Consider the following 17,277-nt stretch of genomic DNA (forward strand, 5'->3'; position numbering starts at 1 on the left):
CAACAACAGATGGCTCCGGACAGCTCTAACGAAGCTTATTCAAGATTACACTTCTGAAGACTTCTTTTGATTTCTACAGAATATATTGAACCGTCATCCTTTGCGCCTCTTGTTTTGCTTCCTATCTAGAAGCCCACCCATTCAACGACTCCTTGGACATATTGGGTTAGCTCCAACCTCTTCCTGCTCTGACGTACTATCTCTGTGTCTGTTCGCTCCTGATTGCGCTTCTTGAGAGCTTTGGCTGTGTTCCAGCCTGCTCTCAGTCATTCCCTCTGCAACTGGCATTGTGGGAAAGTTTCACTGAGCCCTGGTAGACCAACACGGCTACCTACCTGTAACTAGTCCAATGGAACCTGATTTGCATGACTATTCTGGACCAAGATAAGCAGGAGGTCCAGGATCTAATCTTTGGCTTCTAGGAACGGGTGAGAAATTCAATTCAGTTCGCACTGAAAAATGAACCGACCTAATCCACACTTTCTGAAACATCATATGAACTGAAACCCAGCCATTCTTTGAAATTTATACTTTTCTGAATTTTGCTACACAGTTTTTCAGTCAAGTAACGTTCCAGTCAGGTAAAAACTTATTGGGAAAATAGAAACTTATTGGGAAAATGAGCAACTGAGCAAAACCAAAACTGACAGATCTACCTGTCATTTCTACCTGGCAACTCTGGACAGGGCAAATCTCCTGCTTGAAACCTTGCAGAGATGCTGCTCTCAGATAGTATATATAACAAATATATGGTTATTGGTGGGATACAAGGCATGTATGAGATTAAAAGCACTCCATCATGTTATAACAGAGAGCTTGAGACGAGTCTCTTGGGTAATAATACCTGGACAATGTCAAAACCATTTAAATAAACACTGGACATGTAGCAGTGGCAATTTAGATTCAGCCACATTCCCTGCATTTATTTTCAGATATAGAAACAGGGAAGAATGGTTTATTTATTTTGATTCCCCTCCCATTTTGCCTAAGGGATTCAAGGTATCCTCTGAAAACTCTTTGAGGTCAGAGGCTTGGCTAAGAGATAGTGACTAGGCCACAAAACAAAACAAACGCAGCCCCTCTAGCTAAATACTTTTGGTGGAAGTCAAACTCCTAACAGGGAAACAAAAAGGTGATGGTGATGATGATGGGTACTTTTTCATTTTGATTCAAAATGGAGGCCCATCCAGTTTTTTGTGAGATGTCCCTGAAGATCCACCAATATAACCCAGTTCATTATTAAAAGAAAGCATTTTGTTGAGGCTTGTTTTTCAAAAATTAACTTTGTGGATTTATGAGATTAAAGGATTATGAGATCAATGGAAACTACATGGTGTGTTTCTAAGTAATTGTGGATTGTTTTGGAAACTTGAAAGAACCACTAATAATATTGAAATATTGAGGTCTCAGAGCAATAATTATGGATTTTTTCAAGTAGAAAGATAAAAGTAAACATGCTCCAGTCTGCCAAGACTTTACTGACATATTTGTCATTCCCCAATGAGGCGTTTTCCTTGGTGGAGGCTATATCGTGCCCTTTTCTAATTCAATGCTGACATATGGAGAAAGTTTTGAGAATTTCATCCTGTGCTCTGTTAACTCTGTTACATAGAACAACACAAATGGAAATTCGTTTAGAGGGTATTCTTTACACAAGGAAACTGCAATTAGCCTTCTTGTTAATGATCTCTATTATGCCATTGCATGGTTGCATGAGAAAAATATTTTAAAAAATAACTTTCCATGTGATAATGTGAAGTGCTTAATGATTTTGCTTCAGATTTACTTTCATAATCCAGAAAGCCTATAATGCACTTATCTCCAAAATCCTTGATTTCTTAGATTCATTGTTCACATAAATCATACAGAAAAGCCAGTACAGTATAGAGGAGCTAATTTTAGATATATCCTGTAGCTAGAAATGAGGGCTTTATTTGATCCTCTGAATGTTTAGAAATGCAAAAATTAAGCTTCATGATAATCTTCTAGGTTTTTTTTTGTACAACTCTTCAGCATCATTCCCTCTAACAGAAAATTTAGGAGGTTGAGCGTTGACAAGATTAGGGCCACAGTGGGACCACTGAGAATCTTAGAGCAAGGCAGTGCTTTTTTCTAAAAAAATGTTTAGGAGTACTCTCATTTTCCTACTCATATTGAAATACTGCCCCTCAATGTGGCAAAACTTTGATTCACAAAATGTTTAGGGGTCTGCGTACCCCCAGAAAAAAGCACTGGAGCAAGTGATTGAGTGGCAAAATCAAAACAGATTCCATTATACTTTCCCAATTTTGGCTGCAGTTCTATTTACCACAGGATTTTTTGCCATTCCTAAAACCAGTTGGGCTTATTGCTTATGCCTAAGGAATTGCATGATGCAGTTTTAAACAGGTCTGATCCTGTACCGTGTTTGCGTGGAAGACTGCCCGAGGCCATTTTTAAGCTGCTCTGGGCTTCTTGGAAGTAACATTTGTTTAATTATATGTGGTTGCTTGTACATATTGGGTTACTTATGAACAGTCTCAAAGAGGACTATACAGAGCACACGTTTTAAAACATGGTACATTAATAAATAGTTGTATTTATTAAGCTTTTATACAAAATAGCCCCTTCCTATCCATAGCTCATATCAAACATAACAAAATACAGGAACTGTTTTTCGTTTTTTGTTGTTTTTTTATCTCAGAGAAAAATAGTATTGCTTGAAAGATGTTTTCTCAGCAGTCATACTAGTAATTTGAAGACGTTTACATCCTCTTCAAAGGCTCCATGCCTCTCCTATCCTCTCCCGCATTTTTCTAAACTCTGACAAAGAATCAGCTGATGAAGATGGCAATGAATAATGCATCTCTCATTCCTACAGACTGAAAGTTGCTGTTCAGTGAGCAATTACAACACCTCTGTTACATACTGAATCTTTGTTATGCTGTTGACCAGGGTGGAGAATTGGTCAGGTTGTCCCTGTCTCCCTTCTGTAACAGGAGTGCTTGCAGAGGGCATTGTCAGTGGCAGCAACCGGAGAGGATTGCTCATTAGATTAAGTACACTATGCATGTAGTTTTTCATCTGCAGTATATTATCCTCCATGCCTCAATCTGCAAATTCTACACTTTCTGCAGCTGGTCTATTTGGTTGCAGAAAGACTTCTCTTCTCAGATTTTCTCAGCTTGAGTTTTTGTGGTAGAGAGAGAAGCTAAATCTCAAACCATGTATTATCAACTTATTTTAAACAGTGATATGGGGGGGGGGAGAGACGTATTTTGGGAACTTGCCTTGATCATGACAAAATTCTTCTTTCCTTCAACAATTTGAGAGTCTGATTGATCATCTATAAGGTTGGCAGTTTTTTTTTAAAGATAACTTTTTCATCTCCTTTATCTTCTGCCAGAGATGGTCAATTTCTCCAAGTTCAAGCAAAAGCTAGTTGAAGATTTCTCCCATTTTTTCAATGGCTCAACTTCATATGAATAACAGTTTCTTATTAAAATGTTTCAATATAAATTATTATTAGGCCATGCGATGGTAAGAGTCCTTAAAACCATGCCTGTGATTTCAATCCCAGTGGAGTCAGCAAACCGAACAGCCATTGTCATTTCCCCTAGTTTCCGGTGAAGTTCCTTTCCATACCAAACATTTCCAGTGCATCTCTGCTGCTACAGAGCACATTACTTGAGGTTTCTGGGCCAAGAAGCAATTTCCCATATGTTCTATAATATGGAAAATAACCACTGTCGGAAGGTGATTGCCTCAGGTTTAGAATTTCATCGAAGAGAGAGAGGTCAGAATCACAGGACTCAACGATGGAGCCAGTTAATACTTGGTTTTCAGTGAACTGAAGACTCTCAGCACATTGGCTGGTATCCTCTGATGTTTCACAGTTTTCCTGAATATCCTGAAAACATAAAGGGGTGCATGGTCAAAATTCATGGATTATGTGAACTAAGGACCAGTCCCAAATAACTGTGGACTACTTTGGGGTGCTCTTTCAGAAATCTATGGGTCTCAGATCTGTGAAGTGTGAGTGCTGGAACCTCTCTGTCATTATTATTTATGTATCTCTAATGGGCATGAAAATATCGTAACAAATAACGAATTTGACAAAAGAAGCAATAATTCTTCCAAAATAATAAACAGATAAGAGTATAGAGTTCCCAGGGAGTGGTTAGACAACCTCACACCCAGAGGCGTAGCCAGCCCAGGTGGTACCCGGTGCGGAATTTTTTTCTCACCCCCCCCATGCCGCTTTGCCAAGGCGCTGGCAAAGCTGTGCCCTCTTGGAGCCACAGCTCCTGTCCCCCTCCATCCCTCCCCAGCTCACTGTAAAGCGGCAAAGCGGGAGCTGCTAACAGCAAGCCAGGGTGGGAGGGAGGCTGGGAGGGGGGCCCCGGCTTGCCTTAAGTGGCTCCCACTTTTCTGCTTTACAGCAAACCAGGGAGGGAGGGAGGGGGAGCCATGGCTCCAGTCCGCCCCTCCCTGGCTTGCTGTAAAGCAGCAAAGCAGGAGCCGCTTATGGCGAGCCGGGAGGGAGGCTGGGAGGGGCGGGATTCTCTGCTTGCAGCTGCAGCTGCGAACGGAGGATCCTCTACATGCGGCTGCGGCGGCGTGGCAGCTGTTCGTGCCACTATGGTGGGGCGCCGCCTTGTCACCCCCAGGAGCACCACCGGGAGCACACCGCCCCCCCCCCCCGCTCTCAATCAAATATTAAAAACACAGTATAGCATTAAACATTAAAAACTTCCCTAAACAGGGCTGCCTTCAGGTGTCTTTTAAAAGTAAGATATAAAGGCAATTATCGTATGATATTGGGTTCAACCTAAGATGTGGCCTTTCTTGTACTTACAGTATCTTCAGATCCTTCCTCAGTTTCACAGCTCATTTCACTCTTGATTTCCTCTGCACTGTTTGCCGCACTCTCCTTGCTCTCTGCTCTACTGTGTATTTCACCGGGAAGATCTGAGTTGCCAAAGTATTCCTCATATGTTCTATAATATGGAAAATATCCAGTGGTGAGACTCACGTCCTTTAGAGGCTCATCTTCATACTTAGGATTAAAGACACAGCCATCGCTTTGAACTTCTTCTCCTTCTGCGTTCTCATGGCTCAATTCTGTATTTATCTGCAGAGGGATTTCCACAAGGTTTGAGTATGTCCTGTAAAAAGGTATGAACTCATTGCAGGGTGCCACATCACTTGAGAAGAACAAATCATTAAAAATGGTCCACTCGCTATTGAAATCCTCAGCACTATTCTCAGCTGACTTGGAGGTTTCTTGACAGGAGAGAGTTGGCGCTCTTTCCTTTGTTTCTTTCAAACTTTCTTGGCTTTTCTAGAAAGAAAATGACAAAGGTTAACGTACTGAAAGGTCCGCAATCATAATTTCAGACATCAATGATCTATTATCTAATAACAATGATTGATTTTGCACACACACCACTTGTAAGCAGAGATGTAAGATTGCATTGTTTCCCATTCCTCCCGGTAATCGTCTCATGCAACACTGTTTCCACTCTGCTGCAGCTCGTCCTAGGCCAAAAACAATCTTACATCTCTGAACATTGTGAGATGGGGAGAGGGCTATGGCTCAGTGCAGAGCATCTCCTTTGCATGCTAAAGATCCCAGGTTCACTTTCTAGCATCTCCAGGTAGGACTGGGCGAGAAACCTGCCTTAAATCCCAGTGAGGCATCTTTTGCATGCAGCTGAGCAGAGAGCCAGGCAGGCACAGAGAGGGCCCCTTGGAGATTGCTGTAGACAGAGGGAGGGACCTGACATAGAGGGCTAGGGAGTGAAAGGGGAGCCACAAGCCAGTCTGGACAACAGTGTTACTAAGACAGGAGCAACCTTTAGAAGTCTCTGTGTGTTCTTTGTTCTGCTTTCCTTCATAAAGAAACTAACTGTAAGTTAGCCAAGTGTTTCACTCTTTTTCTCTCATCTGTGAATGACCTGCTCTCCTTGTCGGCTCCCTGACATTGAAGGGCTAGGTCCTGGAGGGTGCTTACACTTCTTTCACAGAAGGAGAGGAGGCCGTACCTCCTTTGACTGCAACCTTTTCTTTAACTTCCCAGTGTTCTTCCAGGGTGAAATCCCATTTTTCTGTTTCCTCATGAATCGGCAGCGTGCTTTCTGCTTATACAGGTAAGTCCTTTCATCCTGGGTTATTTTAGCCTCTGAGTTGTCCTCCTCCTTCATCTTGTGTAGCTTGAAGATAGAAATAAACAAAAAGGTGTGTGCTCCATGAATTTAGTCACCAAAACCAGACACTAATATCCATAAAATCACAGCCAGGATATCCCCACTGAGACACCTTTATTATGAAACTAGCTAACTGCAAGTCCATGCAATGGGTAAGAGGTTGGCAACACAAAAAGAAAGACTGAAGGACAGTGTGGCATGACAAGGACCTTCTAGTTCCTCTGGTTTGCAAAGATAGAAGTGTTACAGCCCTAAGGGGATTCCAGGGGATTCAATACACCTTTGTACCATAAGCAATGCAGAAAAGGGTTTTAGTCCCTGGTGCTTTTCTGAGGATTTTGTGATGCTGCCCTGGAAAATCAGGGATGATTATTATTATGATTATTTATTAAATGCACCCATTGCTTTTTCTTGCCACAGGCAGCTCAAAGCGACTTTCCAAAAGTGTGGGATATCAATAACTTGGTGCAACATTGTGTAAACTCTCAGAAAACAAATCAGAATAAATTATCAATAACAGTCAACATTGTACAACTTCCTGCAAACTTTGTGCAGATGTAACAGGGTGAAAACTCCATAAAAAGGTCATCTGGAAGCACCCTGAGTGATTGGTCCAAATGCAACCAATCATGGCCACATTCCTATTCAACTAGAACCCTGAGCTCACCAATCCAAACAGCTCTTTTTGCTTTCCACCTTCAACCCACCTAATGGCAAATAATGGGAGATGTCTGTATTCTGAACCCCATAACATTATGGGGCTTCACTGAACCTTCTCACAAAGACTTATAGCTAAACTCTCTGCACTACATATTTTAAAAAAGTTTCTCTTATTTATATTAATCTAGCTGCCTGTTTAGCTGATTTGTCATCGTTCATTTGCTGTATAAAAAGGTAAAAACATTTCACTCCTTTCATTTCCCCAGAGCTGACACTGTTTTCTCATTTGTCTTGATCAGATCCATCACCCTTCAGCCAAGTTAGTGTGTAAAACAGAAGCCTTGGTTTTGTAACCCTTGTAAACATTGAATTCATTCCCCGTTCCCATTTTCGTTGTTGCTGCTCTTCCCTTTTCTTACTCTGGGAGATGCACGCATGACTCAGCTCCGTCCCAACAGGATGTAACGCATTCCGTCTTCCACCCACTCTTTGCATAATATGGTCCCATTTGGCATCATTCTCCCAAACAAGTTTAAAATGCACTTGTTTGTGCACACAGGCCTTTGGGGAAAGGTGACTGGGGCTGTTTTCCCCCCCTCCTGCTGTGCTGTATAGTTATACTGCTATACTGATAGTATTTTTGTACAGCTGTTTAAAATGTTTAAACTGGATTCCTGGGCTAGATGGTCCTTGGGGCCCCTTCCAACTCTACAATTCTATGATTCTATGTGTATGCCACTCTGGGTTCTTATGGGAGGAAGAGTGGGGTAAAAATATAATGAATAAATATAGATGCCACATTATGTCATTATAAGGAATAGAAGGCCCATACATAGCTCTTCATAGCCCTTCCTATGTCTTCTCAGTTAAGCAAACAGGAGGACGCAGTGATCAGTTCTACCTCCACTGCATGCCTCTGAATGCCCATTGCAGGGTTCAAACATGGGGACAGTGTCCGATTGTGTCTTTGTTGCGGTCCTCTCACAGGCATCTGGTTGGCCACTGTGAGAACAAGATGCTGGACCAGATGGGCCATTGGTCTGATTCAGAAGGGTTCGTATTCTGGAAGTGCTGGGTGTACATATCCTGAAGCCGAGAGGAAGCACATAAATGTGTATGCAATAGGCAGGGCCGGCCCAAGACATTTTGGCAGACCACAAAAGTTGCCTCCCTCCTTGCCAGGCAAGAATGGGTGAGTGAATATCTACATCAGGAAGAAGGGGAGAATAAAGATCTACATCTGCCTCCCCTGTGGCTCCTGCCACCTGAGATAGTTGCGTCACCTTGTCTCTTGAGTGGACCGGCCCTGGCAGTGTAGGTATGATCCAATGGTAGACATTTCCACCACACTGTGCTGCTCCTGCCCTCCCAGTAAGCAGTACCGGTAGCAACACAGGCGGCAGGAGGTCAGGAGAGCGCCACCCCCTGCAGCTCACTACTGAGTATGTTACAGTCAATTAAAAAAAAAACACCCACCCCACTCCCATTGATTTGAATGGTAGAGATTTAAGCATGTGCTCGATGGTCTCACTGAAATCAATGGTGCTTAAATGTGCTTTGTTTGAATTGTTTCTTGGTTGTGTCTGTGTAAGGCTGTATGATAGCACAGGCATGGGCAAACTCCTGCCCTCCAGATGTTTTGGAAATACAATTCCCATCATCCCTAGCTAACAGGACCAGTGGTCAGGGATGATGGGAATTGTAGTCTCCAAACACCTGGAGGGCCGGAGTTTGCCTATGCCTAGATTAGCAGCTTCTCCTCCGGGTTTCCAACAAGTTTATTTCCCAGCCCTGCTTTGAGATGCTGTGGATTGAACCTGTGACCTTTTGCATGTGCTCTGGAAGGATAAAAACAAAAGACCACACTGCTTGCATTTATGCATGAGAGTGATAAAAGCACCTCCATTGTCTTCTCTTCCTTCTCTAACAATTCCTAGCAGCTACACTGGATGCGATTCCTTTCCAGCTGTAACAGTAACTGAAATACACCAACGCTCAAACAGAAAGTCACATTTTTGTAAGGTCTATCTTTGATCTACTGGTGTTTGAAGACTTTTCATCCACACCAACTCCCAAGTGGGTTCTTCTCTTTCAAGCCAAAGACTGTTCTCCAAGAAATGTTTCTTTGAAGGCAACTTCAGGGCATCCTATAAAGACTTCACAGAGCAAAAGCCCACACATTTCAAAATACTGTAAGCTAGAAACATTGAAGGGTGGGGAGGATAAAGACATTTTCTGAACTCAGGAAATTCTGGTTATATTGCTTCCTTTTTCCTTCTTTAGACTATTCCTAATTTTGTATCTCAAACATATGCCAATGAAGTGTGGGTGTGGGTGTAAGAGACAACTGTGAGAGATTTTCAAGGGCCTCATAGATATATTCAGCTTTCCCCTTTTCATAGCTTACCTTCTGTCAAACCACAGACCTATGAATAGTAGAAGGATTCAGTCATGACATCATGACGGCAGTTTGTTCTCTCCTTTAGTGAGGTCATAAGTAAGGTTCCAAGAGGCTTCCAACAAGACCAACTGGATGGAGATTGAGATGAAGATCAGAAGATCCCCCATTTTCCTTTCCTCGCATCGTGTCTGACCATGCCATATTCCTTGATAATACCAAAAAGTGCCGTTAAGCTTCAGATATATACAGTGTTCATCTTCTTTTGGACCCAATCCTTGTCGTATTTCTTCAAGAGAGATTACTATACTGGAACTTTGAAATCTCTTGTTCCGGTGTATATTTTAAAATAAGTAAGGTACAAAGGTACAATATGGTGGCACGATGTGAGCCCGATAATGCTGGGTGTTTGCTGAACTACTGATATGCAAGCTCTCATTTATTGTGCAAGTGCGGTAGTTCAGTATCTATGCCACACTATACCTGAATTGTTTGGAGAGAGAAAACATCCCTCTACAGCAATTTGGGTTATTGCAGCAAGTTACCCCTACTGGATCGTACACAAGGCCCAGCCTTTTAAAAATTAAAACTGAACTGGGATTTTTTTTCGTGCACCTGTAAATATAAATACAAGCACATTTTCAACCACTTGATTATTATTATTTCTTAATGTTCAGTCCATTCAGTTTACTGGTCCACCAAAAGCAGTTTTATCCATTGAGATTGTGGGTTACTCAGAACTTAGCATACTGGGTGCTGTTGGGTGAGATGGGGCGAGGCATGGCATAACATTTCTAGGCAAGACAAAAGAAATGTACGGTGGATCCCTTCAGATGTTTAGATTCCATGTGTTCTTTTTTGGGGGAAAGTTTTCATGTGCATCAGTCCATTGCAAAAACACATTAATACTTTAATATTAGCCTGGTCAATAGCACAATCTTAGGTTTTTGCTGTTTTTCTTAGTATAACTTCCAGATTTCTGTTTGGAAATACATTCTAAGCTCTTCCATCTGTGTTCACAGCTGGCTAAATAATTCCAACTCCTTCTTGAATAGAACAGGGTGTTAGTTTGGGCTAAAACAACACAGCCCTCTTTAAATGTACAAAAAGTATATGATGAACTTCAAAGAGAACCACCAGGTAGTGAACAAACTACGAAAGATCAAACCCTGGATGAAAACAGATTATTTCCGCGCAAGAAAACAACTGCCTGATTTCTGTTAGAAATCAAGCCATTATGACCAATGGTTAGGGAGGACAGGAGCTGTATCTGAACAACATCAGGAGGGACACAGGTTCTCAATCCCTTATTTAGATCTTTAAACTACAAATTGATAGAAAGCAGGGAGGGGGGCAGCCATCTTTTTATAGTTACAACAAGCAAATCATCAGTTATTTATAAAAATGCATACTTGGCAGGAAGGGAAAAATCTGTCATGGAAGAATGGAGAACCTACTGAAATATTTCAAGTGCCCTCTTGTTCCCTTTAAAACATGATTGCCATTAATTCTGTTCTTTTTCAGGACAGAATAATGGGTGTGATCTCTCCCACTGACCAGCTGTGATAGCGCCTCTGGTTTAGACCCCTTCAACAAAGGCTTCTATTATTATCATCTGATTTTAAAATATGGATGTAGGTTTGTATTTGATACACACAATCCAGGTCAAGCCATAACATCTGTTTTATTTTATTGGTTCTTGTATGAATCTTTCTTTGGAAGGAGATCATTAATTTTCTTCTACATGGAATCTATAAGTCAAGCTCCTCTTAACATAGAAAAATGAGGGAAGTATTTGTTCTTGTGTCTTCTGCAAGGTACACTTGTTTTCCCCTAAAATAGGCACTGTAACTGAAACATGTGTGTGTGTGTGTGTGTGTGTGTGTGTGTGTGTGTGTGTGTGTGTGTGTAGACCTCCGTACAGGGAGCCTCTGCCTCTCCTGTTGACCAGCACTTCGCCCAGTGAGAGCAGCAGCAGCAGCAGCGGGTCAGGTCGGGGGAATGAGGAAGTTAGTGAGTTGGAGGAGTCAGGGCTCGGCTATGCTAGAGAGCTATTGCAACGCCCTGACCAACAGGTGGAAGGGAACAGGCAGCCCCTTCCGGCACCCAAATTAAGGCGCGCCACCAAACGTAAGGTCGGGAGGAGGCGTTTTGGGGTGCCCAAACTCTTATGCTGGGCACGTAACAGGAAATGCCGACTCCCGGATTCTGCAAGTGACTGAGAGGTCATGTTTTCTGCTATCTCTGCACTGTAAATACTATGCACAATAAAACTCTTAAAGACAGAGCGGACTCAGGCGTCTTTACTCAAGAATAGCTGCAACAGCACCATTACAGTGTGGAACAGGCCAGATAATATGACTAATATTATCCTTTACTACACATTTGCACACACATATCAATTTTAGTAGGACAGTTTCTATGAATCAGTAAACCCCATTCATTAAGTGTGTGTTTTCATGATAGAGGTGAATGCTGAGGCATATGTTATACTGTATATGAAAGCCAGTGTGGTGTAGTGGTTGAGTATTGGACTAGAATCCGGGAGACCAGAGTTCAAATCCCCAATCAGCCATGAAGCTCACTGGGTGACCTTGGGCCAAACACTGCTTCTCAGGCTAACCTACCTCACAGGAATGTTGTGGGGGCTAAATGTGGAACACACCACCTTGAGCTCCTTGGAGAAGAAGTGGGATATAAATGCAATAAAGAAAACAAAATAATAAAATATGGCATAGGTACTAGAATCAACTGAAATTCAAATTGTTGTGCTTAATGCCAGAGAAGCAGAGCAACTTCCAAGGTGTTTCTAGAGCAAGACAGTGCAAGCATTGTGTGTAAGAATTCATGCAAGTCTTCAAGGACTTCGAGATCAGTAGTGATGGACTAACACAAGCCACAGCTTGTTATCCACAACAATGCTCTACCCTATGGGTAGAAATTGTGATATTCGTTAGATCTGGAGAAGCAAAACCATGATGACCTTTTAAAGTAAGTACAAGTAGTTTCAAGTGAAGGTGAAAAGAGAGAAACTGCTGGAAAGCAGATGAGTAATAAGGTTGAAATAGAAAGTGGGAAATACCAAATAAGAAGCACAAAGACTGTTATAGTTTTACCATAATGTGAGAAATAGTAAGAGAATTAAAATGTATGTAATATCTGCAGAAAAACCAACACAATCGCATTAAATGAGTGTACTTAAATGAACAGAGATGAGAAATACATTAATTTAAGAGCACAAGAACAGCCCAGTTGGATCACATCAAAGGCCCATCTCACCCAGCAACTTATTCTCCTAGTGGCTAACCAAATGCCCAAGGGAAGCCTGCAAGCAGTGTTAAGTATAATTGGTTTAATTCACATTGAAATGAAAATGGCTATGTGTACCAATGAAAGATTTAACATGGGGATTTTCCTTGGAGCTATATTGAAGCCAAGAATAGGACTCTGAACTCTAACTCAGTTGATAATTAGCTATTGTTGTTTTCTGCTAGCTAAGATGTGATGGTTTAACCTTAGATCACATGAGAGGTATTGAATTGCAAAATTTGCCATCTTTGAAGGGCTGGAGTCTTTTTGTTCTCAGACTCTGTGAGAGTGAGGCTGCAAATGAAGCTCTCCAGGAAAACAGCTTTGGGCAAATGGAGGCTGCAAAGGGAGGGAGACCTTTTTTTTATAGGCATGTTAGGAGTATTTAATTTTTTGTAAAGTGCTGAGCCTATGCCTTGGACTCACATATGTCTCATGGAACTGTTTGGATGTATCATTTTGCTATGTTATGAAGAAAGTTCTGCCAGTAAAGTTTTGAACCATCTAATGGATCTTCTAGACAATGCTTCATTTCAAACATAGTCAGTTTTTAATGCAACCAGTCACTTCAAACTGTGCAATATTAATATCTGCAATAAGCCGGACCTGAATGTAGCAGCACTATCCCAAATTGTGAATCCCAGCAGCTGATATTCAGAGCAATACTGACTCCAGCACTGGAAGTAGTACATAGCCACCATAGCCTAGTAGCCTTAAACTCCATGCATTTGTCTAACCCTCTTTTAAAGCCTTCCAAATTGGTGACCATCACTGCATATTATGGTAGTGGATTGTGTAGATGAACAGTGCTCTGGATGAAGAAATGTTTCCTGTTGGATTGTCTTGAATCTCACATGATTCTGCTTTATTGGGTGACCCTGGGTTGGCCTATTATGAGTGGATGAAAGACTTCATTTGATGATCAAATGGCCTTGGACCAGTTTATTCACAACCGATAGAAATTATAGCATGCCCATTTATTGCATGGGCTAATTGGGTTCAGATGGGCTAATTGGGTTCAGATGATACTTGTGGAGACCTGCTGATTTCAGGAAGCATCAATCTTGAGAAAGAGGATGCAGAGATATATTAGCCTTCAGGTGAGTATTTGTGGGAAAGAGGTGAGGAATGGGTCATCCAAAAGAATGCTGGAAGAGCCCTATGGGACAATAAGAGATTCTTTGGTCTTAACGCTACAGTTAAATAATTCTCTAACGAGTAATGATTCCATTCTCCCTTGCAAACACATTTATAATGAATTGGTGAAAGACAATGCAAAACCATTAGAATCGTTCAAAGCTCCCTTGGCAGAAATGAAAAGCAGACAGTGCAATGAATTAAAGTAATGAAACACTGCGCTTCCATTAAAAAATATTAGCAACACTAATATTTCATGACTTTTGGGGGGAAGTAATGAAGATGGCGCCTTTAGCACATCAAAGAAGTGTTGAGATCATGGTTTCACCACCATCACATCTTACACACACTGAAAGAAGCTCAAGAAACCAGGTTCTCTGTGCAATCCACACACTTAGAACTTCAGCTCTTTCATATAAGTGGGAATATCACATACAGGGTACGGTTCAGGTGTCTTGTACAAGGAGTATATTTTTTGTTACATGGAGTTAAGGTACAGGCAGCACATACTAAGTACTTGAAACATTTCAAGAGAGTGCTGAAACCTTTCTTCAGTTTACCCCTGGTTACCGCTATTGCTTGGGAGGGTTGAATTAATCTAAGAAGTAATCAGTCATTCAATGAACTATGCAAGATGAATGGTGGTAGATCTTTGTACACAATGTTGAGAATCAAGAATACCATGCAAACATCCCCACCCTACTGACACCAGCCAGTGACAAAGACTTCTGGACAACCCAGCTGGCTTTTTATGGAGAACTGCACACTGACCCAATAAATCAAATTCCAAAGACTAACAGTGCTGTGTGTGTGTGTTTTGGACAACCCCTCCTTCAGTCTATAAATCAAGATAGTCATAGATACTATTATATATTTCAGGCATGCTTAAACACAAATCCTTCAACAGTTGAACTGTGATGTGAATTGTTATTGCAAAGTTAACACTGGTCATTATAAGCATTTCATTAATCCTTTGAGTTCTAAACATTAGATGGATTCTCTTTTGAAATGTTGCTTACAAGTGCTGCTGTGGTGTTTCATGCTACAGTGAATTCCAGAAATGTTTTCACTACTAGAGTCTGGTCTTTATCAATGGTTATATGGATTTAAATACAACAGCATTAGGACAAAGAATGGAATGCTAAACCTATTATAGGCTTTTGGGGTGGCTTGCAGCCATTTCAGTTATTTTCTTGCAAGCATGTTTTAATGGATATGTGCGGAATTTCCATAATAAGAGCTAAGATGCACAAGGTTGTTGCCATAAAATAACAATGTGTCAAACAGACATGCATTTAACCATGTTGTAGAGGTGGTTTCTTTGAACGTACATTTGCTACATTCCAATACATTTGTTTTAAGAGCAGAGCATTCATTCGCAAAAAAACTTCCACTACACATAACCAAACAAGCAAAACATAACAGTGAATACTTTTCTAAGCACTCTGGGAATGTGACCCTGGTTGTTATGAATCTCTTCAGTAGCAGACTACAAAATAAACAGATTTGAAATGAGCCTCTAGTGTTTGAATGCCTGTGAACACGCTCAGAAGAACCTAATATGAAATAAGAAGGTATAGCATGTGAGTGCAATGAGAGAGTCTTTGTTGTGTGATGGGTTTGCAAAGTTATTTTAAAAACTGGCCACAATTCTGTCTTGCATTCATTTAGCATACTTCAAGAAATCTGGAAGTAACTATGGAACTGCATTAAGTTTTAATTGGAACAGCTTAGGGCAAAAATGCATGTTTCATGAAGCATGTGTTTTAAAATGGTGTGCTTAACACTGCCACTTTTAGTTTAAAAGAAAAAGCAGCTGATTGTCATGTGTTGCTGGTTTGGAGAGACAACCAGTTAAGAGAAGCCACCCCTTTCTTCCCTTGCCTGCCATCCACCAAGTTTCCTGAACCTCCTGGAAGTACCTCTGCCTTGCAGTTCTAACACATCCAGGAGGAGAAGGGGAAGAGGGAGGGCAAGGGTATGCAAACAAGACAACTTAAGAATATAAGAAAGGCCTGCTGGATCAGGCCAATGGCCCATCCAGTCCAGTATTCTGTTCTCACTGTGGGAAAACCTCAAGCAGGACCCAAGCACAAGAGCACTCTCCCCTTCTGTGGTCTCCACCAACTGGTAGAGGAGCATAAAGAAAAGGCAGTAGAGAAAGTCAACATAGCTTGCTTTCAGGGCAACACCAAAGGTTGGTCATGGAAGAAAAAGCCACCACATCCTTTCACTTGACTTCCCCTTCTAAATCAGAGGTGAGGAACCAGACCAGCCCATGGCCTGCCAGTCTCCCCCATTTAACCCATGAGGCCATTTTTGCCGACAGACCCACTTGCCCTTGCAAGTACCATGTTGGGATGCATGGTTTTAAACCATGTGGGGGTGAATAGAGTTCACAAGACATCATTGTGACATCAAATGATTGGCAGGTGGGACAGCCCCACACCCTGCCACACTTGACTGGCATGGGTTAGGCCAGGGGATATAAGGATCCAGCCCGTGGCTGGCTGAAACTACCACTCCTGTTCTAAGAGATGTAATGGTGAAGATTGGGCTCCAAGAACAAGGCAAAGCACTGCCTCTGTTTGCTCTCTTCCATCCCTCTGGATGACCCAACTGGACCCAAGCCTCCCACCATACCACCCAGAGAGGAAAGGTGAAGGAGCAAACAGAAGCAACAGCTGACCTGAACTCAGTATTCTCTGGCCACAATCTTCCACCTGGCTCCATCTCTGATGGAGGGGGAGGAAGAATTACTGGGAAGCCATTGCCCCTGCTCCCATTCAGGCCGGATGATTGGGCCTTACCAGATTCCTCCAGCTCAAGAACACCCCTCCAGTTCATACCTAATCACCTCAATGGTGTAGAAGCCAGAGGTTACAGAACTTTTTAAAAACAGAGATATAGAACTGGAAGGGAGGCGGTGGCAGGGAGTGGTGCTAATAGGAGGTTCAGGCCAGCCAGCCTTCATAAGGTTTCAGGTTTGGCATACTTTTGAGGCAACAGCTCCCACTGAGTGGCTCCCATTGAAGAATGGTCACTGTGAGCTCTCCAAGGTACTGACACCATGACTTCTGCACTTCTCCCTATCAGTGAGTGCCCTTGGGAGTCTAAGCTGAGAGGACAGCACAACCCCAATATGATCAGCGTGAAGTCTGTATTTTCCATCCTTTCCCCCAGAGTTCTGCTTGGTTTATTTTAAAAGGAAAACATTATGAAGAACAGGAGAAGCTGAAGACTGGCAATTTGCTGCAACAATCTCCAACCTCCCCCCCCCCTCTCTCTCACACACACACTTTTTGGTGCTGGTGGTGCTGGGGAGAAATGCAAAAAAAACCCCAAAAACCAACAATCTAAAACTAAACCGATGTCATGAAGTGGCAGGGAGGAGGGAGAGGACCCCGACAAGGGGTGTAGCCAGAACTTGGACACACTGGGGAAAGCTGGGGATGGGAAAAGAGAGGTCTTTGCAGGAAGTATTCACTTCATTTTAATATATTTTTCTGGTTTATTACATCTGGTATCACTTTGGAACTCCTTCTGGAAGTGCGAAGCAAGATATGACTCTGAGTCCAGGCTAAG

General features: G+C 42.1%; 1 protein-coding gene across 1 annotated transcript; it reads right to left on the reverse strand.

The window, feature by feature from the left end:
- Positions 1 to 3,595: 3,595 nt before the first annotated feature.
- On the reverse strand, positions 3,596 to 6,185 carry LOC118080024 (uncharacterized). Its single transcript, XM_035104956.1, has 3 exons — positions 6,027 to 6,185; positions 4,838 to 5,323; positions 3,596 to 3,889 (listed from the first exon to the last, which is right to left on the reverse strand). The coding sequence occupies exons 1-3, from the start codon at positions 6,183 to 6,185 to the stop codon at positions 3,596 to 3,598; spliced, it is 939 nt and encodes a 312-aa protein (XP_034960847.1).
- Between the last annotated feature and the right edge of the window lie 11,092 nt (positions 6,186 to 17,277).

Source organism: Zootoca vivipara, chromosome 2 (assembly GCF_963506605.1).
Source record: "Zootoca vivipara chromosome 2, rZooViv1.1, whole genome shotgun sequence".
Lineage (NCBI taxonomy): Eukaryota > Metazoa > Chordata > Lepidosauria > Squamata > Lacertidae > Zootoca > Zootoca vivipara.